Source organism: Carcharodon carcharias, chromosome 19, assembly GCF_017639515.1.
Source record: "Carcharodon carcharias isolate sCarCar2 chromosome 19, sCarCar2.pri, whole genome shotgun sequence".
NCBI lineage: Eukaryota > Metazoa > Chordata > Chondrichthyes > Lamniformes > Lamnidae > Carcharodon > Carcharodon carcharias.
The window spans coordinates 50,846,773-50,870,216 of record NC_054485.1 but is presented as its reverse complement, the minus strand read 5'-3'; the positions used below and the strand labels follow the sequence as shown (position 1 = coordinate 50,870,216).

General features: G+C 42.0%; 1 protein-coding gene across 1 annotated transcript; it reads left to right on the top strand.

The window, feature by feature from the left end:
• Window positions 1-2,864: 2,864 nt before the first annotated feature.
• Window positions 2,865-19,017, top strand: yrdc (yrdC N(6)-threonylcarbamoyltransferase domain containing). The gene is made up of 6 exons (XM_041212104.1): window positions 2,865-3,183; window positions 5,973-6,168; window positions 6,786-6,900; window positions 7,098-7,217; window positions 12,174-12,316; window positions 18,404-19,017. The coding sequence occupies exons 1-6, from the start codon at window positions 3,018-3,020 to the stop codon at window positions 18,468-18,470; spliced, it is 807 nt and encodes a 268-aa protein (XP_041068038.1). The 5' UTR covers window positions 2,865-3,017; the 3' UTR covers window positions 18,471-19,017.
• Window positions 19,018-23,444: the final 4,427 nt, after the last annotated feature.

The window sequence follows — 23,444 nt, the reverse complement described above, 5'->3', positions numbered from 1 at the left end:
AATCAACTCTCATGTGACTGCCCCCCAATCCCTCTATTTAGTTTAACACCCTCTCCACAGCCGTAGTTTGCCAGTACTCTGGAACCATGTGGTTCATGTGAACATTGTCCCAATGGTGGGGCTCCCTCTTTCCCCAGTACTGGTGCCAGTGTCCCATGATTAAATCCATTTATCCCACACCAATCTTTAAGCCACATATTCAACTCCCTGATCTTATTTACCCAATGCCAATTTGCTCATGGCTCATAATCTCCAGAGATTATTATCTTTGCTGTTCTGCTTTCTAATTTAGCCCCTAGTTGCTCATATTCCCTTAGCAGAACATCTTTCTTAGTCCTACCAATGTCGTTGGTACCCACACGGACCATAACAATTGGATCCTTCCCCTTCAACTCCTGAGTTCCTCTCCAGCCTTGAGATGTCCTTAACCCTGGCACCGGGCAGGCAACACACTCTTTAGGACTCACAGTCTCAGCTGCAGAGGACAGTATCCATCCCCCTTAACTATAATGTCCCTTACCATAACTACGTTTCTTTTTATTTCCCCCATTTGATTGGCCCCCTGCACCATGGTGCTGTGGTTAGTTTGCTCATCCTCCCTGAAGTCCCTGCTTTCGTCTACGTGAACTGAAAGAATCTCAAACCTGTCGGACAATAGCAAGGGCTGAGCCTCCTCCAGTGCTACATTCTGGATCCCCAAACCAGCTTCACTTGCAGTCACAGCCTTCTGTCCCTGACTATGCACTAAGTTTGAAGTACCTAGCCTAAGGGGTGTGACTACCTTCTGAAACAAAGTGTCCTAATGCATTGCAGTGTTCAAATCTCAGACTCCAGCTCATCAATTCTGAGCTGAAGTTCCTCAAACTGCAGACACTTACTGCAAATGTGGTTCCTGAGGATCACACAGGTGTCCACCAGCTCCCATCATGTGCTACAGCTGCTACAAATGTGCTTCCAATCTCATATTTGCACCATTACTAAGACTGCCTATTTCCACCTCCGGAACATTGCCCGACTTAGTCCCTGTCTCAGCTCATCTGCTTCTGAAACTCTCCTTCCTGTCTTTGTTACACCTACACCTGACTCTTCCAATGCAGTCCTGGCTGGGCCTCCCATGTTCTGCCCTCTGTAAACTTGAGGTCATTTAAACCACTGCTGCCTGAGGCTTAACTCATTCTGCTATTTTTGTGCTTGCTGATCTACATTGGCTCCAGTCAAGCAGCTTCTTAATTTTAAAATTCTCACCTTTATTTTCAAATCCTTTCTCTCCATCTCTGTAATCTCCATCAGCCACACAACCCTCCAAGACATCTGCACTCCTCTCTAGCTTCCTCCAACCCCACAACCCTCTGAGAACTTCATGTTCCTCCAATCTGGTCTCCACTTTTTTCACCTCATTATTGACAGCAGGGCCTTCAACCTTCTAGGCCCTAAGCTTTGGAATTCCCTCCCCTTGATTTTCAAAGAAAAGCTGTTCCTATTAGCTGATGCTATAAGAACACAGGTTTAAGGTTTTGAGCAAAGGGTAAAGGGGGGATGCGAGGAAAAACTTTTTATGCAGTAAGTGGTAACGATCTGAAACTCAGTTCATGTAGGTGGTGGAAACGGAGACAATCAATGATTTCAAAAGGAAATTATAGGCATTTGAGGGAAATAAATTTGCAAGTTTCTGGGGATAGACCAGATGATTGGAAGTGACTGGAGTACTCTGTATGGACTGAATGGGCCAAATGACCTCTTTCTGTGCTATAATGACTCTACGGTGAATGTAACTTAATGATGTGGAAATGGTGGTGTAGCGGTAATATCACTGGACTGGTAACCCCAAGCTTCCAGCCTAATCCTCTTGGGAAATGGTTTCAAATCCCACCACGGCAGCTGGTGGAATTTAAATTTAGTTCAGCAATGGTGACCATGAAACTATGGTCAATTGTTGTAAAAACCCATGTAGTTCCCACCTGCTATCTGGCCTATATGTGACTCCAGATCTACAACCACGTGCCTGCTCTTAATTTGATCACTGAAAAGGCCTAGCAAGCCACTCAGTTCAAGGGAAATCACAGATGGGCAACAAATGCTGGCCTTGCCAGTGACTCCCACAAAAATAAAAAAAATTAAACATCGTGAGTGGTAACCAAAAGTTTAGTTAAGGTGATGGAGATGCAAAAGGATTGCGAGAGGGAGTTCTATTGGCAGCTGCACAGATGGTCTTGGTCTTCTTCACAAAACGTCCATGAGCTCCTCAAACTTGTTGGTGGAGGTGAGAGTGGAGGCACATAAAGAAGATGTGATTTAATTTGTGCTTTTTGTACATCCAGAAATTCTGTCAGCAGAGGCAATAGTTGTTGACTTTAATCAGCACATACAACCGGCTGGAGTCTATCTTTTGATGCTCAAGTTCATTAATGAATGGAGAAAGAACAATCTACCTGGACCTATTTTGTCATACTGCTACTAGAAGTCTTATATTCAAGATAGTTACTAAGAATGACATATATATATATAGCAGCCTTAATGTAATAAAACATTAAATTTTTAAAATTGTATTTTTTATAAGGCACTTCCAGGAACGTTAATTAATCCAAAGTGGAAATAAAGAGAAATTTCTTTACTCAGGGAGCAGTTAGAATAGGGAAATAGGCCATTCAGCCCAACGATTCCATCCCACTCCACTCGGGCCTCCTACCATTTTTTCTCATCTAAATCCTAACCTTTCTCTCTCAGATGATTGTTTAGCTTCCCCTGAAATCCATAAGACAGATGTAATAGGCGGGCTACGAGACTCCTCTGGCATCCGAGGACCAGCACGGACCCTTTTTTTTCCCCGAGCTGTATATTTATTTAATTATTTAATTTAGCGGCGGCAGTTCCCATCGCTGCAAAAAGCGACGGACGCTGCATCTCACTGATTGCGGAAGCGGTTGTAAGCAGCGCGCGCCGGGCCAGGCCGTCAAACAGCGGTTACCCCGGGTAACGGGAGCCGGAGCCGGGCCGAGGGTGCGCATGGACTGGGTTCCATGGTGACCTGGCGGCTGTTGCAGCGGCTGATGAGGAGCCAGGTAGCGGTGGCGGCGGGCGGTGAGCAGCCCTGGGCCCCGGCCCGCTTGCTGTGGCTGCCCGCGGCCGGGGTTGCTGCGGGAGCCGGGCCTATTCCCAGGCCGCAGCCTCGGGCCGGAGTAGGAGGTAAGTTGGGGAATTGGAGAATGCTGGTGTCTCCCGCTTTAGCAGCCGTTATAAGTTGCCGGGTAACTCGGGACTGTTTTTAAAGGGTGGATCCCCGCCCTATGTCGGGGGTGCTGCAGCTGTGACCCAGGCCACTGTGGAGGGGAGCCTGGCCCTATGTCTGCGGGCTGCATCATCCAGGCAGGGAGGGGAGAACTGCAGATGTTTCCAGCCGTGACCAGGTAACGTGGGCTGGGCTAATGTTAAGAGTATAACCCTGCATTCTGCCCATAGACAGCCCATCTACATGATGGCTGGGGTACTTAGAGATAACATTCTTCTGGTTTATGTTAGCTCAAAGTTGCAAATGCATTTCAAATTCGTTTGGCCCCCGTTGCAACCACATGTTAATTACGCAGGAGGAAGACTATTTGTCTCTTCGATGAAGAATCTTCCTACTCCAGTTGCAGCATTTAATTTCCAAAATAATTAAGATTTTTTTACTGTTAGGATTGCATATAGATGCCCAATCCATGTATTTATGTGAAGAACTTCTGATATGACCACTAAATTTAGCCTTTGCTACTGCGTCTCTTGTTGTTTTGTTGCAGTTTAATTAAAAGTAATATTCTGGATTTTGCTTTTCCATTTCCCTAATTATGTTGGAGATTTCTATATGTCTTTGCAAATGTATAGTCCATCCAAATTGCCTTCTACCATTCTGGTAGTTGCATGATATACTCCTTTTACTGGCTGAGTATCAGGTTTTGCTGTTGCTGTGTGTTAACCTGGACCATTTAGGCTTCTGTGATTGCTTATTGGTTATATACACCTGAGATGGCAATAGGAAAAGGAATATGTTGAACAGTGTTGATTCCAGCGTGGGCAGCAACTGGGGCATTATAGCTTCTCTTGGATGGCATTGGATGGAATAAAAATCAGCTGGGACAAAGGTGCAGGTAGTGCGATCAGAGAAAAGAAATACAAGAATTGATGAATGATGACTTTTTACATTTTCTTTTTGATTTCTGCAGGGTTTCTGTAATTAATGAAACTTCTGGTTGGCAATTAGATGTTTGGTTATAAGTAATCTGCATGAAGAATCATTCATGAGTAGCAAGCACTTTGCAAACTCAGCTGAAATGTTGAGGTCAGTGGGATTTGAGTGTGGGGACCTGACCTTGTATTCAAATAGGTTGGAGTTGGTTATTCAGTACACAAGATAGCTGATCCATTTGACTAAAGTTGTGGAGTAGGCTTTGTGGCTTCTGGTCCACATGTTTTGCAATGCTATATTCTACTATGATGTTACAAACTTTAGTGAATATTTTTTTCTGGGAGCACTAGCAGCACCAAGTCTCTTGCTTCACCCCATTTCAAAGGGAGAAAGACTATTGTAACTTTTCTTTTGTAATTTCTGATTTGCTGTTTTACCATAATGTTGAGAGATGCCTAACACTGCACAATTGCTAAAGTGGCATGTTGTAATTTGCTATTATAATAAGCAATGAACTGCCTATCTAACTAGTTAAGCCATTATGTCTCTTATTGTAGATTTAAAAATCCAGGGAGGGTGGGAAATTGGAACATAAAGCAATAATTTGCTATTTTTAAAGAAAAGGTGCATTGTTGTCATGCTGTCAGCCAGATCATCAGATGAAGGTTTAGCAGTGACAATCCAGTGACTCTTTCTCTTTGGTTTGAGTTGTGTGTGGTCTTGGGCACACTGCTAAAATGGAGTGTAGAAACAGTATGCACAAGTGATGAGATGTCATGTTGGAGTTCCAGTGTTTGGCAGAGAGAGGTGGGGCCCCAGATGCGTCATTAAAGTGACTCGTTCCTCGTTCCTATATTGGACAGTCACTGCATTGTGTTCGTGAAAGGACCTATAGTTTGCGATATCTTCCCTTACAAATTGTGCTGTGTAAGGAGAGTAACGTGAATTTGTATCGTGCCTTTAATATGGATAGTTTTCCAAGGTGCTTCATAGAAGTGTAATCGGACAACTTGTTTTTGAGGGGAAAATTCTTTTCCGGATCTTCGGCCAGCTTACAGGAGAATTTGAAATGGCCTGTTTTAAAGTTTGACCAAATACTTAATTTAAAAAGGAACTCTTTCATGTTCCTTCGATTATTTCTGAACTGTTCATTACTTAGTTTTGAATCTGGTTGTCAATTTAAGCTACAAACAGACGTATCCCAGAGAAATAGTTCATTTACTGTTTGTTCTTTCAATCCTGGTGTCGCTCAGCACTGACCTTGACCAGGTACTGACACTAACTGCCTGGAATAAATTGTAAGATAGGAAGTAAAGATGTAAACTTTAAAGATGCTGAGAGCCCAATTGGATGCAAGGCTGGAAGAGCTGAAATACTGGAGAGATGATCATCAGAGAGCATTAATTTGGCAATTATTTTGTTATTCCAATTTATACCTCTTCTGGATTTATCTTCTGTTTCTTTACTAGTCACATTATCATCTCCTTTTGCCTTGCACCATTATCCCTTTAGACAGCCTCTCCTTTTCATCTCTAACTTTTTCCAATGCTATTGAAGGATCTTCAATCTGAAATGTTAATTCTGTTTTATCGCTGCAAAGATGCTGAGTATTTCTAGCATCTGCAGAATTTTGCTTTTCTGTCATTGGGCTGATGGGTCCTAGCCTTGATTTTTCTAAACATCTTTTATGGTGATCAGGACACCATTGTACAAGAATGTCGGCTTCAACATGCATGTGATTACATGCTTATTTTCACCCGCGAAACATTTGATGAATACACAGCTCAATGTGCAACTGTTCTCTTTACCCCAGATTGGAAAGAGGTCTTAACAGAGACTGCAAAGGTTCTCCAGTGTGGTCGGGTAGTGGCAGTTCCTACAGACACAATCTATGGAATCACCTGCCTTGCGCAGAATTCTGAAGCCATCCGAAGGATTTATGAAATCAAAGGACGGAATGAGGATAAGCCTTTAGCTATTTGTGTTGGAAATGTCGAAGATATATATAAGTGAGTGCAAAGGCAGAACATATTGAATCTAAAAATACTGTCTGATATTTCATTGTATTTGTGTATGTGAATCCGTATGGTTTCAGACTGTTCTTTAATTCCTGTCTATGACTCATAGCACATTTTTAAAGGCTCTATTAGTTGCTAAGTAAGGCACAAGGAGGTCAGGCTCTTCTTTGGAAAAGAGCAATCTTGGAGGTGGCCTAGTTCAGGTTGTCAAAATTTTGAAATAAATGGACGGTTGATCCAAGCAAATTCGTCAGTATGATGAAGGGTTTTAAGAACCAAGGAAAGTATGCTGATAGTTGGGTGCAAGCAGGATACCTGGTAGGATTTCTCAATCCAGAAGCTAATAGAATAGTGCAGTAGATTAATGGGGAAGTCAACAATATAAATGACGTGAGACAATCAGTTGAGTCCCTGGAGTGAGAAGTGATTGGAAGAGATGGCATCAGGGTGAATAGATGGTGTTAATTTATCTTAAAGGGTTTCATTTTGACCCTTTTGCTGTTCCTAAACACATTTTTCAAGATTAATCACCCTTTATCGTTTGGCAATATAGAAAATACTAATCTACAGATATTTTGTGGATTGAGTACTTTCCTTTGTTTCCACAGGTACTGTAAGGTCACTGTTTCTGATCAGGTATTAAGAGATCTCCTGCCAGGACCTGTAACATTGGTCTTCCAGCGGTCAGATGAGCTGAACAAAGATTTGAACCCTTTCACTGATGTAAGAATGAATTGAATAATCTGTGCTTTTTGTTTGGTCACATGGCTTTGCTGTTTTTTTATATTGGAGAGTGACTACACTCAAACTGTGACAAGATTAAAAGGTCACTTTTCAAAATGTCTATTACTTGATATTTTTATCATGATTGCTGCCGCCTTGTGATGCTGAATTTGTCATAGTGTTTATTTTGCTTGCAGTTGGTGGGAGTACGTATTCCAAAGCATCCATTTATTCAGAAGTTAGCACAGATGTGTGGTGAACCTCTGGCTTTGACAAGTGCCAATCTCAGCTCTCAATCTAGCACACTAACCACAGAGGTGGGTATTTGCTCAGTACTGGTAACCACGTTTTGTTCAACACAGTTCCTTGGGCTCTCTCAGCCTTCCAGTATTGCTTTTTGACTATTTTCTATTGTGGACAATGTGCCAAAGCATGTGTTGACGTGGCAGGTGGCTGTTGGTAGATGAGCTTGACTTAGCCTTTGAACTTCCTAGCAGATGCTATTGGAAAGAAATCAAAAGCCCTTCTTTCCTTTTCACAAGCCCAGAAGTGATATAAATATGAGACTGTAAGAAACAACGAGAAATTAGACATTTTCAAGACATCAAGAATAAAAGAATTGCTGAGGCAGTGGGAGGAGAGGCAGGTGGAAATGGACAATGGAAGAAACTGACCAGGAGGAGCAGGCTTAAGAAGTCCAGGCGATATGCTACACTCAATCATGATTACAGAGGTTAACAGGTAACTTCTTTAGCCTGGAAATGGTGCAGAAAAGGCGCTGAGAGTGTAAGAGGACTGTCTTCCAGTCTTGAAAGAAGATAAATGAGAAGGAATATTATAGAAGAATATGAGATACTAAGCTGAATAGAAAATGTTTATCTGGTGCACTCTTTTAAATTAAGCTTTAGTTGTAGGATAGCTGTAGGAGATCAGGATGTAGAATTGGATTGGGTGGAGATGAGGAATAAGGGGAAATAGTCATTAGTGGGAGTGGCCTACAGGCCCCTTAACAGTAGCCACAGTGTAGAACAAAGTATTCAAGAGAAAATATTGTTTGCTTGTGATAAAGGGGTAGCAATAATCTACACAAACTGGAAAAATCAGATTGGCAGTAGTAGCCTGAATAAGGAGTTCTTAGAATGCTTTTGAGAGAGTTTTTTTTAGAGCAGCATGTTCTGGAACCAACCAGAGAGCAGGTTATATTAGACTTGGTATTGTGTAACATGACAGGGTTAACTAATGACAAAACACAAACAGAATTACCTGGAAAAACTCAGCAGGTCTGGCAGCATCGGCGGAGAAGAAAAGAGTTGACGTTTCGAGTCCTCATGACCCTTCAACAGAACTGATCTTTCTTTACAAGGAGAGGGAAATATAAGCTGATTTAAGGTGTGTGTCTGTGTGGGGCGGGGGGGGGGGTTAGGATAGGAGCAGATCATCAAAAGATGTCACAGACAAAAGAACAAAAGAACACACAAGTGTTGAAGTTGGTGATATTATCTAAATGAATGTGCTAATTAAGAATGGATGGTAGGGCACTCAAGGTATAGCTCTAGTGGAAGTGGGGGAGCAAAAGATTTAAAAATAATGGAAATAGGTGGGAAAAGAAAAATCTATATAAATTATTGAAAAAAAAAACAAAAGGAAGGAGGAAGAAACAGAGGGGGTGGGGATGGAGGAGAGAGCTCAAGACCTAAAGTTGTTGAATTCAATATTCAGTCCGGAAGGCTGTAAAGTGCCTAGTCGGAAGATGAGGTGCTGTTCCTCCAGTTTGCGTTGGGCTTCACTGGAACAATGCAGCAGGCCAAGAACAGACATGTGGGCAAGAGATTGCAGGGTGGAGTGTTAAAATGGCAAGCGACAGGGACCTCTGAGTAAAGGCACCCCTAGATAGCAGTGACCCCACAATCTGATTGAATTTTACACCCAGTTTGAAAGGGAGAAGAACGGGTCTAAGACTAGTTTCTTAAACTTAGATAAGGGCAACTATGTGGGGATGAAAGCTGAGCTAGCTGAAGTGAACTGGGACATTAGGCTAGAGGATAGGTCAATAGAGAAGCAGTGGCAGACATTTAAGGGAGTATTCAAATTAAGCACATTCCTACTATAAAGAAAAATTCTAAGGGGAGGACCCACCATCCATGGTTAACTAAAGATATTAAAGAAAGCACCAAATTTAAGGAAAAAGCATACAGGTCCACAAAGATGAGTGGCAGAAAGATGATTGGACAGAATATAAAGAACAGAGAATGGCTAAAAGGTTAATCAGGAGAAAGAAATTAGAGCATGAGAGGAAGCTAGCTAGAAATGTAAACATGGAGAGCAAGAGTTTCTACAGGTATCTAAAAAGGAAGAAAGTAAGTAAAGTGAGTGTTGGTCCTCTAGAGAGTGACAGTGGGGACTTAATAGTAGACAATAAGGAAATGGCAGAAGAAATGAACAAAAAACTATAGAGCATACAAAAAAACATTCCAGTAATAGCTGCAAATCAGGAGGTGAATGGGAGAAAGGAACTTGGTGAAATTGAAATCACTAGGGAAACGGTACTGAGCAAGCTGATGGAGCTGCAGGCTGGCGATTCTGGTCCCGATGGACTACATTCTAGGGTCTTAAAAGAGACGGCTATTGAGGTAGTCGATGCGCTGGTGTTAATTTTTCAAAATTTGCTAGATTCTGGAAAGGTTCCATCAGACTGGAAAGTAGCAAATATAACCCCCCTATTCAAGAAGGGAGGGAGGCAGAAAACAGGAAACTTATAGGACTGTTAGCTTGACATGTGTTGTGGGGAAAATATTAGAATTGATCATTAAGGAGATTATAACTGGGCACTTAGAAGAGCTCAAGGCAATAGGGAAGAGTCAGCATGGTTTTGTGAAAGAAAAATCATGTTTAACCAATTTATTGGGAGTTTTTGACGGAGTAAAATGCGCAGTGGATAAAGGGGAGCCTGTAGACTTACTGTACTCGGATTTCCAGAAGGCATTTGATAAGGTGCCACATCAAAGATTATTACGGAAAATAAAAGTGCATGGTGTAGTGGGTATAATTAGCATGGATAGAAGATTGGCTGGCTGGCAGAAAGTATGCATAAAGGGGTCTTTTTCTGATTGGCAGACGGGGCAAGTGGAGTCCCACAGGGGCCTGTACTGGGGCCTCAACTTTTTATGATTTACATCAATGACTTAGGTGAGGGGAGTGAAGACATGGTAGCTAAATTTATAGATGACACAAAGACAGTTAGGAAAGTATGTTGTGAAGAGGACATGAGGAGGTTGCAGATGGATGTAATTGCACCCTTTTTATTACTTAACTGTAGCCAAATTGATTCTGTCCTTGAACCCTCTGGGATATCCTCTTTCTCCAGCGCTGCAATGCTCTCCTTAACCAATACAGCCACTCCTCCTCCTTTTCTTCCTTTCCTATCTTTTCTGAATACCTTGTATCCAGGAATACTTAACACCCAGTCCTGCCCTTCCTTGAGCCAGGTGTCTGTTATCACCACAACATCATATTTCTACATGGCAAACTGCATTTGTAACTCTCCAATCTTATTTACTGTACACTGTGCATTCACATACATGCACAGTAACCCTGATTTAGACTTCATGACTTTGTCCCTTACTCCGACTGCACCTTACTATTCTCCATACTAGTGCTATCTGTCTCTCACAGTATCTTGTGCACCCTGGTTTTCCTCTCAATATTTCCTGGTTCCCACACCCTTGCCGAGTTAGCTTAAAACTCTCCCAATAGCACTAACTGTTGAGATTGCTAGGTTTTTGTTGGACAGGTGATTTAAGGGTTATGAACCCGAGGTGGATAGATGGAGTTAAGGTAAGGTCAGCCAATTGAATAGTGGACCAAGCTTGAGGGGCTGAATGGCTTACTCTGTTTCCTATGTTCCAGATTGAATCTTCAAACAGTGTCGAATACCTCGAATAGTCCCTGAGTAGTACGCGGGATTTATTTGAGGCCATAGTGATCCATTTTGTTTTCCTTATCTGTACTTCGATCACCTGAGCTGTTATTGAATTTTCACTCTGACTCTAGATTGCTATGGAAACAAACATGCACACATCTATTAATGGCTCAGTCTGCATCATCTATACTTGCCCCAATTAATTTAAAAACAAAAATGCAGCAAACCATTCAGCAACTTTATCACAGTGAGTTTCTCGTTGGTATCGCAGCTGAGTTTGAAGTTTTCAATATATAATGCCTCTGGCATTGTGTGCATGGACTACTCATGACATCTTCCATTACCTAGTCTTACAGTACATGTCATGGGCAGGTTTCTGTGAGGTTCTAGTGAGTTTTGTCTTTGTGAAATTGAAGGATGTTTACACTGGAAGGGATTGAAGCCATTTTGGACATTCCATATCTGTGTCAGCCACTCTAATTAGGATATAGGATTGTACAGCACAGAAGGAAGCCGTTTGTCCCGTGGTTTTTATGCTGTTTCTTTCGAAGAACAATCTAGTTAGTCTTACTTGTTCTATCCCTATATTCCTGCATTTTTTTCCCTTCAAGTATTTAATGAATTTCCTTTTGAAAGCTACTGCTGAATCTGTATTCCCCACCCTATCTGCCAGTGCATTCCAAATCTTAACCTCTAATTGCATAAGAGGTCTTGCCTCAGGTTGCCTCTATTTTTTTGCTAGTCACCTTAAATCTGAGTCCTCTAGTTATCAACCCTTTAGCCACCAGAAACAGTTGCTCTTTATTCAGAGTATTTAAACCCTGCATGATTTTAAATACCTGTATCAAATCTCCTCCTGGCCTTCTCTGCTCTAAAAGGAACACCAGGCTATCCACACAACCGTGGCCCCTTTCTAGTAAATCTATTTCATACCCTCTCCAAAGCATTCATGTCCTTCCCAAAGTGTGGTGCTCTGAATTGAACACAGTACTCCATCTGGGGTCAAGCTAGTGTTTTACATGATATTGTTGGCTGCAAAGTAAACCTACTATTACTGTCACTTCCTCCTAAGAGCACTACAGCTGTACCAACTGTTGTCTCTCTTGATTGGGGCTAGCTAGTCACAGTTTTTCCAAACTCTCTTCCGTTAAGACCAGTGCCAGATTTTGGTTCTTTCAGGCTAGGCTAAACTTGAACTCGGGCCTCAGACGTGAATCGGCATTGTAGCAACGCACTCCCCCAGTTCCTGTTCATTACTGATGTCAATTGTTCTGTTCGTCTAACTGTACATAAGTAAAAATCGAGTAGAAAAGAAATCTGACCTTGTGAACGATTTTCTCCCAAACTTCTGTAGGAATTTCGGGACCTTTGGCCTTTGTTGGGTCTAGTTGTTGATGGTGGACCTATTGGCAACATGATGAACCCTGAATGTCGGTTGGGATCAACAGTAGTTAACTTGGGCACACCTGGAAAATACAGCATCATCAGGACTGGTTGGTAAGCATCCATTTTATGTTTTGAATAGACAATATCCCTTTCAGGGGTCAAAATATTTTTTTCCCCCAAGTGCTCCTTATTCAATTTCCTTGAGGACTACGTTTTGTTTTCTCACTAATTCCTTTATTGACGTAATGTAGTCATGTAGTACCATAATTTTCTGTATTGGGGTTGAATTTTAGGGTTTCTGTCTTTAGGTAGATAAAGTAGTACATATATCAAAGACTGTACATATGTTATTAAGCCTTTTAACTTGGAATCAGTAAATAAAGAGAAACTGTTTCTGGTAGCTGAAGGGTCAATAACCAGAGGGCACAGATTTAAGGTGACTGGCAAAAGAACCAGAGGCAACATGAGGAAAAGTTTCTTCTGCAACACATGGTTAAGATTTGGAATGCACTGCCAGATAGGGCGGTGAATACAGATTCAACAATAACTTTCACAGTGAAATTAATTAAATACTTGAAGGAAAGAAATGTAGGGATATGGGAATATAACAAATAAGACTAACTGGATTGTTCTTGATACATACATACGCATTAGGAGCAGGAGTAGGCTACTTGGCCCCTCGAGCCTGCTCCGCCATTCAATAAGATCATGGCTGATCTGACTGTAACCTCAATGCTATGTTCCCACTATCCTGATAATTTTTCACCCTTTGCTTATCAAGAATCCGTCTAGCTCTGCCTTAAAAATATTCAAAGACTGCTTCCACTGCCTTTTGAGGGAGAGAGTTCCAAAGACTGTATCCTCCAACAGAAAAAAAATTCTTCTCATCTCTGTCTTAAATTGGTGACCCCTTATTTTTAAACAGTGACCCTTCAAAACAGCAAGCATAGACACCACAGGACAAATGGCCTCCTTCTGTGCTGTACTATTCTATAATTCTGCATCCTAATTACAGAGTGGCTGACATAGGTATGGAATGTCCAAAATGGCTTCAATCCCCCAATGCAAATACCCCCCAATTTCAAAAGGACAAAACGCGCCAGAATCTCACATAAATCTGCCCATGACATGTACTCTAAACTAGGTAATGGGAGATGTCAAGAGTAGTTCATGCACACACTGCCAGAGGTCTTACACACTGAAAACTTCAAACTCAGTGGAGAATCCCACAAGAATCTCAGTGCGATAAAGTTACTCAATGGTTTGTTGGATTTTTGTTTTAAGTGGGGCAAGCATAGACAATGCAGACTGAGCCATTAAAAGATCTGTGCGTGTTTGTTTCCATAGTAATCTAGAGTCAACAGTGTGAAAATTCAGTAACTGTTTAAGTAAATTCAGATGATGTAAGTATGGGTAAGGGAAGCAAACAATGTTTTTGTTAATTTAATATAAATAAACCTCGTATACTCCATTTCCAAAATGAAAATTCTAACTACTTACTATAAGGTAATTTCTTGGGAATGAGTCTCACATCTATAGCCCCTTTTAAAAATAATTGCTAGCAATTAGCACTCTCCAGCATTCTTTGGTTTTGTTCTGTCCATTTCAAGTTTCTTTCCCCTCAATACTTCAATTTAATGTGAGTGCTGACAAACGTGTCAGAATACTGACTTCCAAAGGCCCAACTGTACAGACAGGGGAATACGCATAAATTAGTTCAGCACCAAACTAACCATCAAGTAATAAATTGTTTAGTTCACATATACTTCATATTTCAGTTTTTTTTTTCTCCAATCTAATGTACCTCCTCACATGATCATTTGTGCTTTAATGAAACACAGATTGGAACCCCTTAGCACAGGGGCACCCTAGTTACATTAAAGAGATGGACCACTTTAAAGACATGGTTAACTCATTAACTGTACCCCTCCACCCCCAATGCCAGGCTTTACAATGGACATTGCTATCGGTACATAAATATAGAAACAGACAGAGGTATGCTGGTTGTTCGGAATATCTTTAGTAAATTTCCCCAGCCTGGCAGACCAGATGAAACTATAATCCGTTTCTACACTTGGGTTTAACAAAAAAACGACTTTGAATTCAGTAATATATTTTATCTTCATATCAAAGGCACAACTATGAGTGAGAAAGTTGCCGGAACCTATGCAACTATATATACATGGCAGATTGGGAGGAGTGTATTTAAAAAGTGTCCCACCCTCCCAAGTGGTACTATAGATATTTGAATAGCACATGGGCCATCTGTTTCGCACAGAAACAGAGTTAGAAGAATTCATCAATACCCTCAATAATCACGACCCATCCATTAAACTTAAAGCCATGACACAAGGAAAGCTGTAGTTTCCTAGATACTGCAGTATTTAAAATGGCGCAAGAAAACAACAGGGATAAGCTTGCAACAAAAGTTTTTTTTTCAAAATAACTGAGACACATGCATACACACTTCACTCCTTGGGGCTTGAAAGTAATCTGAACTATACACCACCACGAAGGCAAAGAAGTCCCCTGCTTGACTGAATTCTTAACCCCTATGGGTAGATTAACAGAAGAAGCCATTTCTTACTCCCTGGATCATAGGAATTATCATCGGTGCTATTGTTATCACTGTTCTGATCATTTGAGTTTCTTGTTTGTGGAGGACAGCTGCCAGCGTCCCAGCACTGTGACAATTGAAGTGATGGATTTTCGTAGCATTGTTCCTTTCCTTGTTGGATTTGGAGGACAACAGTGGCTACGAAGTTCCTTAAACCTCTTCCAATGACTTGTCCTCCAGCAATGTTCAACTTAGCAGAGAGTTCCTCACTTCCAAGCCTTCAAACCTTTATCATTAAAATGGCCTGCTCTCAAGGCTGGTGCTTGGGCCATCTAGAATAACTGCTGCAGTTCCCCCAATCACAGGATCCCTCTCTCCTGTCAGTGTTGCTCCTCCAGTCATAGATCCTGTCTGTGGAGGAGCAGCAAGAGTGAGAGAGAGGGAACCTGTGATTCAAGGATCTGGAGCAGTGAGCATGGAAGAGATGGGCTCGTTGATTGGAGAAGTTCCTTACAGATTCTGTCTCTTCCATGTGTGAGGTTGGTTTTTCTCCCATTGGTCACCCCTGTGATTGATATTTGCAGCCTTTTTAGGGGCTTTCAATGGTGAATTCACACCACACTCTCAGGCACTGCCTTCCTGACCGTAACCACTGGCTGCATGAAAATGTTTTTTTCTCATTGCTTTTGCTTCTTTCATCAATTATTTTATCTGTGCTCTCTTGTTCTCAATCCTTTCACGAGTGGGAACAGTTTCTCCGTATCTATTCTCTCCAGACCCCTCATGATTTTGAATGTTTTTAAAAATTCTTTCATGGGATGTGAGCATCACTGGCAAGGCCAGCATTTGTTTCCCATCCCGAATTGCCCTTGAACTGAGTGGCCTGCTAGGCCATTTGCAAAGGAAGTTAAGAGTCAACCACATTATTGTGGATCTAGAGTCACATGTAGGCCAGACTGGTAAGGATGGCAGATTTTCTTCCCTAAAGGATATTGGTGAACTAGGTGGAATTTTACTACAATCGATGATAGTTTCATGGTCACCATTACTGAGACTAGTATATATATTCCAGATTATTTATATTAGATATTATTTATATTATTTTGTATATGTTATTTATATTCCAGATTTATTAATTGAATAATATCCTTTAGGGAAGGAAATTACCATCCTTACGCAGTCTGGCCTACATGTGACTCAGACCCAGAATAATGTGGTTGAATTTAAATTCCACCAGCCGCCATGGTAGAATTTGAACCCATGACTCCAGCTTACTAGCCTTGGCCTCTGGATTACCAGTCCAGTGACATTACCACTATGCCACCATCCCCCCCAAACAATAGCTCGATCAAATCTCCTCTCAGGCTTCTCCTCCAAGGGAAACATTCCTAACTCTCCAGTCTCTCTTCGTAACTGCGTTTCCTGTCCCTGGAACGATTCTAGTGAATCTGCACTCTCTCCAATGCCTTCACATCCTTCCTAAAAGTGTGGCACCCAGAACTGGACGCAGTACTCAGCTGAGGCTGAACTAATGCCTTATAAAATTTCAACATAACCTCCTTGTTCTTGTACTCTATGCCCCTATTAATAAAGCCTAGGATATTGTACGCTTTATTAACTGTGCTCCCAACATGTCCCACCACCTTCAATGACTTATGCACATGTACACCCAGATCCCTGTGCTCCTGCACCTACTTTCGAATTGCATCTTTATTGTGTCTCCATGTATTCCCTATCAAAATGAATCACTTCACATTTCTCTGCATTGAATTTAATCTGCCACTTGTCTGCCCATTCCACCAATTTGTCCTTCTGAAGTTCTACACTATCCTCCTCAAAAAACTTGCAAGTATTGTGAACTGTATCATCCACAGATTTTGAAATTGTTCCCTGTACACTAAGGTCTTGGTCATACATTTTTTTTCTCATATTTGTTCATGGGATGTGGGTGCCGCTGATTAAGCCAGCATTTATTGCCCTTGAGAAGTTGGTCGTGAGCTGCCTTCTTGAATCGCTGCAGTCCATGTAGTGTAGGTAGGTAGTGCTGTTAGGAAGGGAATTCCAGGTTCTTGACCCAGTGAAAGTGAAGAAATGACAATAAAGTTCTAAGCCAGGATGGTGTGTGGCCTGTTGGGGAACTTCCAGGTGGTGGTGTTCCCATGCATCTGCTGCCCTTGTCCTTCTAGGTGGCAGAGGTTTGAAAATATGTCGAAGGAGCCTTGTGAGTTGCTGCAGTGCATCTTGTAGATGGTACATACTGCTGCCACTATGTGTTGGTGGTGGGAGTGAATGTTGAGGGTGCTGGACGTGGTGCCAATCAAGTGAGCTACTCTGTCCTTGATGGTGTCCAGCTTCTTGAGTGTTGTTGGAGCTGCACTCATCTAGGCAAGGGGAGAGTATTCCACCACTCCTGATTTGCGCCTTATAGATGGCGGACAGTCTTTGGGAGCCAGGAGGTGAGTTAATTCCTGCCTCAGCCAGAAGTTCCCAGCCTCAGACCTGCTGTAATAGACACAGTATTTATATGGGTGGTCCAGTTCAACTTCTGGTCAATACACAGCATGTTGATAGTGGGGGATTCAGTGACAGTAATGCCATTGCCTATCAAAGGGAGATAGTTAGGTTCTCTCTTGTTGGAGATGGTCATTGCCTGACATCTGTGTGGTGTGAACATTACTTGTTACTTATCAGCCCAAGCCTGAATATTATCCAGGTCTTGCAGCATTTGGGCATGCATTGCTTCAGTATTTGAGGAGTTGTGAATGGTGATGAATACTGTGTTATCACTAGCAAACATCCCCACTTCTGATCTTAGGATGGAGGAAAGGTCATTGATGAAACAGCTGGAGATGGTTGGGCCTAGGATACTACCCTGAGGAACTCCTGTGGTGATGTCCTGGGATGGAGATGAACGTCCTCCAACAGCCACAACTATCTTTCAGTGAACCATCTTCAATCAATATCAGGGAAAGCAAGGGTCCCAACACTGACACCTGGGAAACTCCACTGCAAACCATCCTCCAACCCCAGAAACACCCATTAACCACTACTATTTCCTGCCACTCGGCCAATTTCATATCCATGTTGCTATTATCCCTTTTATTCCATGAGCCATATCCTTGCTCAAAAGCCTGCTGTGCAGTACTGTATCAAATGCCTTTTGAAAGTTCATGTATACCATATCAACAGCATAGCCCTCATCAACCCCTTGTTACCTATTCAGAAAAGCTCCAGCAAGTTGGTTAAAGACGATTTTCCATAAGAAATCTATGCTAGCTTTTCTTAATCCACATTTGCCCATGTGACTATTAAATTTTGGACAAAATTAAGATTAAGATAATAACTCACTGCGGTTTAAAAAAAAGTCCAAATCTCCCCTCACACCCCCCGCCGCACCCCCACCCCACCGCCACCACCCATGTTTTTTTTGCCAATTGTGTCCTTTGGTAACTGATCCTCTTTCAATTGCCCTTTCAAGTTTAAGTGAGTAGTGGGTTAATCAACTTAGCTTTACTGAGTCATAGATAAAAGTTAATTGTTTTAGTAGAATTTTGTTGTTTGCAAAGAGCTTGCCTCATTTGGGAGTTTACTGAAGAAGTATATCACTAATTTTATTTTCTCTCTATGTTCACCCCCAACAGTGCATTTGATGCTACCGTGGAAATTCTCCAGGATAAACATGGCTTGTCCTTGCAGTCATACAACTGACAGAAACTTCATTGGATGCGGTTTCTTTCCTCCGTACAAAACAAATCTCTCAATACATAGGACTCAGTCTTGCATCTTTGTCTCTATCTGTTTTTATGGGAAGGGTTGATTCCTGAGAAAACTCGTCTGTCCCCCGTCTTGTATTGGCTATGTTGTACCCACTGATGGATTTTCTGTTGCAGGTTTGCCCTGCTTTTATTCTCCCACAGCACAGTTTAGAGAAGAGAAGGCCTGTTCCAGGAGAAATGCAAGTCATGGTCTGAGAAATTGTGCATTCTCGGTGTGCACCGATCCTGCTATGACGGGAAATCTGCTAAATTAAGTTGACCAAGACTCGGCTATATTTTGGAAGTTGCACTTTTGTTCATCACTTCCTAATTTTCTGGGAGACTTTTGTGAGACATGACTGTCATCTTTTGTGCATTGTTCTACTATGTGACTGCTGGTGTGAAGTCCTGTGCTGCGGAGCTTCCAAAGCTCACTCTTTCACATTGTATTGCTTCAAAATAAGTTAGGAAATATTAAACAGGAGCTCAGTTTGAACATTGATAACTGTAGTGGAATTGTAGGAAAGACTCTCAAATGCACTCTGCTACCTCAGGTACAATTACTCGTATAGTTTTTAATTGTAAAAACATGCTGCTCAAGTATGCTCTAATAGGATACGACTTTTATGAATGAATTTCAAGCATAAAGTCCAGGTTAAGTTTATCTGGAGTAAGGACAAGCAAACAAAATGCAAAGATACTATGCTGCAGTGTCATATAATTGATGGTTGATAGGGATGTAGTTTGGGGTGGGGAACAGGAGACCCTTTCCTCCTCTGTTAAGTAAAGGTTGTGCTTATCATTCCTTTCTTGAAGCTGAGTAAATGGACAACTTGTAGCTGGCACTTCAACGATTTTGTATTTAATTCAAGAGGTTGGAGGTTTATGACCAGGTTTTGTGGCTAACTCTTTCCTGCACCTCCCCTTTTCTCCACCCCTCTTTTCTCTTTTTCCCCTTTTCCCCCCTCTCCTCCCACTCTCTTCCTCTTCTCTCTCCTCTCCTCCTCCCCTCCCCTCTCCCCCCCTCTCTTTTCCCCCCTCCCCTCCCCTCCCCACCCCCCAGTTAATGATCTTTGTTCAACAAAGATGGAGGCCAATGGCCATCTGCCTCTTTTCCCAACCCTGACACCTTCCTACTGGAAAGGAATTCTGTTCCTTCACCAAAAGGGTAATAGGTTGGGGGGTGGGTGTGGTGGGCCGCGAGGTGGCTAGTGCTAAATATAGTAGCCTCGCCCATCTGCTCCAACGGGTGGACATACCCTTATGAAAAATATGAAAGTGGCATCTGAAATAATGAAAACTAAGAACAGGAACATAAAAATGATGTACCTAAAGCTTTTATTTTGATCAATAGAGTGACAAGTTAACACTCACTAGTGAGCAGCCATGTAGATTTTCAATTGAAGATAATATTCAATGCTGCATTGAAAATTGAATATGTTTGTTAAATTATTTTTTAAAATTATGATGATTCATAGGGTATTAAATACTTGTTGGTATGAGAAATCCAAATAAATATCCCTACATTTAGGTTTGTACCATTGATTTACAATTCAGTAGTTACGGAAGCATTGCAGGGAGTGCGGGGTAAAAGGAAAATTGCTCTTTGTCATGCCTTCTCCATTCAGTGAGTGCAGCCATTTGTTTATCTGTTTTGAGCTGTGATAATTTGCTCGCTTAAGTCAAACTTAATTTTGTTGAATATGGTCTTACCATGTACTTCATAAACTACTGGTGCCTTGGTTAATACCTATTAAAAATTGAAAAAAAAATGCAGGTAAAATGCAGAAAAATACCTTGTGGGAAATTGTCATTTTACGAGACACTGGCTGTTTACAGACTTTGCTAGTGGAGAAAATTGAGCATTTTCCACTTGAGAACAGGGTAGGTTCCTGTGTGCTAGTAGAAGGGCTCACAGGAGAGTGGATGTGCCACTGATTAAAGTTTGCTTACAGAGTGAGATTCTTACAGGGCTAGTAACAATGGGTGTGATCCCAAGCTTAGCCATGCAAGTGGTAAACATTTTGCTAGGGAATGAGCTGGCAGGCTGGAGGTTAGTACCCCTGAAAAGTCAAAGACAATCCAGAGAGACTGAAAAGGCTGTAGAATGCCAACATGCATCTGCTGATGTGCTGGGAACCAAGAGAGATTCAGAGGCTCTACAGTGGGTAATAGAATTCCTGAGTCTTGAAGTGGCAAAGGAGCAGCCACTTGAATTTAAAAAGGCCTAAGCCAGGCCAGTAGAAGGAAAAGAGATTCATGAAGGGGCTGTAATGGTTAAAAAGGATGAAGGAAGAGAGCCAGTGACCTAGTTAGCTTCTTTTCAGATTTAAATGCAGACCAGGGAAGTTTCTAAAGAGACCAAGAGGGAGTGAAGGTGATGCCCCACTCAGCCAAAGAGCCACAGGGGAGTACAGCAGGGGACATGGAACAGCTTAGGGGAAAGCCTATTCCCAAAACAGGAGCAAGTGAAGGGGACATACCCCAATGTAAACAACATTTGTGGAGAACACTAGGGGAATATCGGTGAAATTCATGTTGGTTACCTACTGATAAGCAAATTGAACAAGATCAAGTTTTAAAGCTCAACAAGCCCAGAAGCACTGATGTAAAATTCACCAAAAGTGAGGTGCTGAACAACAGTCCAGAATTCCTACAGGAGGCAAAAATCAGCCCACTAACCTCCTACAAATCTAATTTATAAAAGTGCCTAGGTTTGAGCTATTAACTTCACAGGTCAGAGAGGTGGACAGCGAAGGGTTAAAACTGATCAGAGCAGACCAGGCTAGCAATCAGGATAATTTGCATAATCATACTTGGCCCCTTGTGTTCTCCACAAATGTTGTTTACATTGGGCTATATCCCCTTCACTTGCTCCTGTTTTGGGAATAGGCTTTCCCCTAAGCTGTTCCATGTCCCCTGGAATGCTACAGACCCCCAAGTGGATGTTCAGCTCCTGCTGTACTTCCCTGTACATACATGGGAATTAACAGGCATGTGAAAGGACCAAACCTTTAGGTAATACTTTATCCTACATTACAGAGAGGAACAGGCACAGGGGTTCTGACAAAGTTATCAGCTATGACTAACTCCAAAAGAATAAAACACATTCAGAGTCCTGATGCAAGACTGATCTTTTCTGATGAAGATAGGTTTTGTTTGTAATCACTGCCTGAAAGGATAAAGCGATATAACAGAATGCTGTCCAGAGTCTAACTCAGTGTAGAGTTATCAGGGTACAAAAACCACAGTAGAGCATAACTGAGGCAAGTGCGAATGGGTGTGCATGTGTTACTTTTAATTTTCTTAACATTTGGATGTTGTGTAATGAAATGCTCATAATCCACATTGCATTCCCCACGAGGTGCAGGTGTCATGCTGGTGTATGTGTAATATCTTTTATTTCATCAGCTGGTCAAATATATATTTGACTTCTTTAAAAGGATTTTTTAAATTCAAAGACATCGACTTAAGATGGCTGCCACAGGTCACCTGACATGTCTGGTATTACAAGTTGATCAGCTTCTGGAAGTTTCCAATATGGATTACAATTAGGACGTACCAAGGCAATCACCTATGGAGTCTCACATCTGCCGATGTCAAGAATTACTTCAAAGATGAACTGAAACTGTACTTTGTCTTACCATTCGCATTTGTAGAAGGCTACCTTTCAGGCAGAGACAGCACGTCTAGCAGGATAATGGCTATATAGGTGTCCTTCCTAGCTCATCACAGGGAAGAATGGCCCATTCAGAAGTGATAGCTGGGACATTAAATAAACAAATCATCTAGGCCATAATACAACAGCCAAGGTCTGTCTTGAAATGAGTTAATCAATTACATTTTGTGGAATTCCCAACTCACTATGAGGAGAGAGGTCATGTGACTAGAATAACCATTTTGAAATGCCTTTTATTCCAACACCTAAGCTACTAAAATCAGTCCAGATGAAATCTGCCAGTGGAGCAGTACCACCATTTCTCTCCCTTCTCTTTCAAGTTCAAGACCCTGGACTGTGTTTGATGTGCCTCCAATAGCTGTGTTTTCAGTGGGCATGTAAAATTGGATAGGAGCCCACAGCACCACCATCCTCCCCAAGCTCACCTCCCTAATATGGGTAGTGGGTGGGCACCAAAATAGGCATTTAAATAGATATTCAAGGGTCAATTGGGCTTGTTAACAAGCCAATTGACTCTGATAATATGCTGCCCATACCATAAATCTGTTGTCATGGGTTGTTAGGTGGAAGTGGGCAGCCTGATTTTTTTATTCTCAAAGGGTGGGGAGGGAGAGTATTACCTTCAGAGGCTTCCATTTGTAGATTGGGGGTGGCCACTAAAATGGAACTTCCCTTTTCTTCCTACCCAACTGCTGCACTAAACATCACCCAGACACTGCCACCCTCCTCCCTAACCTGCCCAAGGCCCCAGACTAACCTGTGTCTGGACCCATTGGGTTGCCACCTTCTTCCCGTGTACAGTCCCAGCAGCGCCAGTGGCACATTAGTGGGGGCTGCCAGGTCTGATGGAGCTGCTGCCCTAATTAACCTGCTCACAGTGCATTATGGCTGTGGAGCAGGCTGGCGTGGAGCAGGTCAGCTATATACCCTCCTGGCAGGGGGTGGTGGGGTGAGATGAGCCATCCTGTTGCCTGAGCCTAAAGGAAAGTGATTAAGCCTTGACCCTCCATGTTTGGGTTGTGTTTTCTGAAACTGGTGGAATGACATAATTATTGAGTGCACATGCACCATAGGAATAGAGGAATTGCTGAACAAATAAAGACCACAGTCTATCTTGTTTGACTTCTACCATCTTGGTAGTCACGTGATGCAATGATAATGGAGCTGCTGATTACTCATAGCAATCAATCTCTTTATCAATTAGTCTACAACAGACTAAGGCATAACTGAAGGAAAATCCAGTCACGG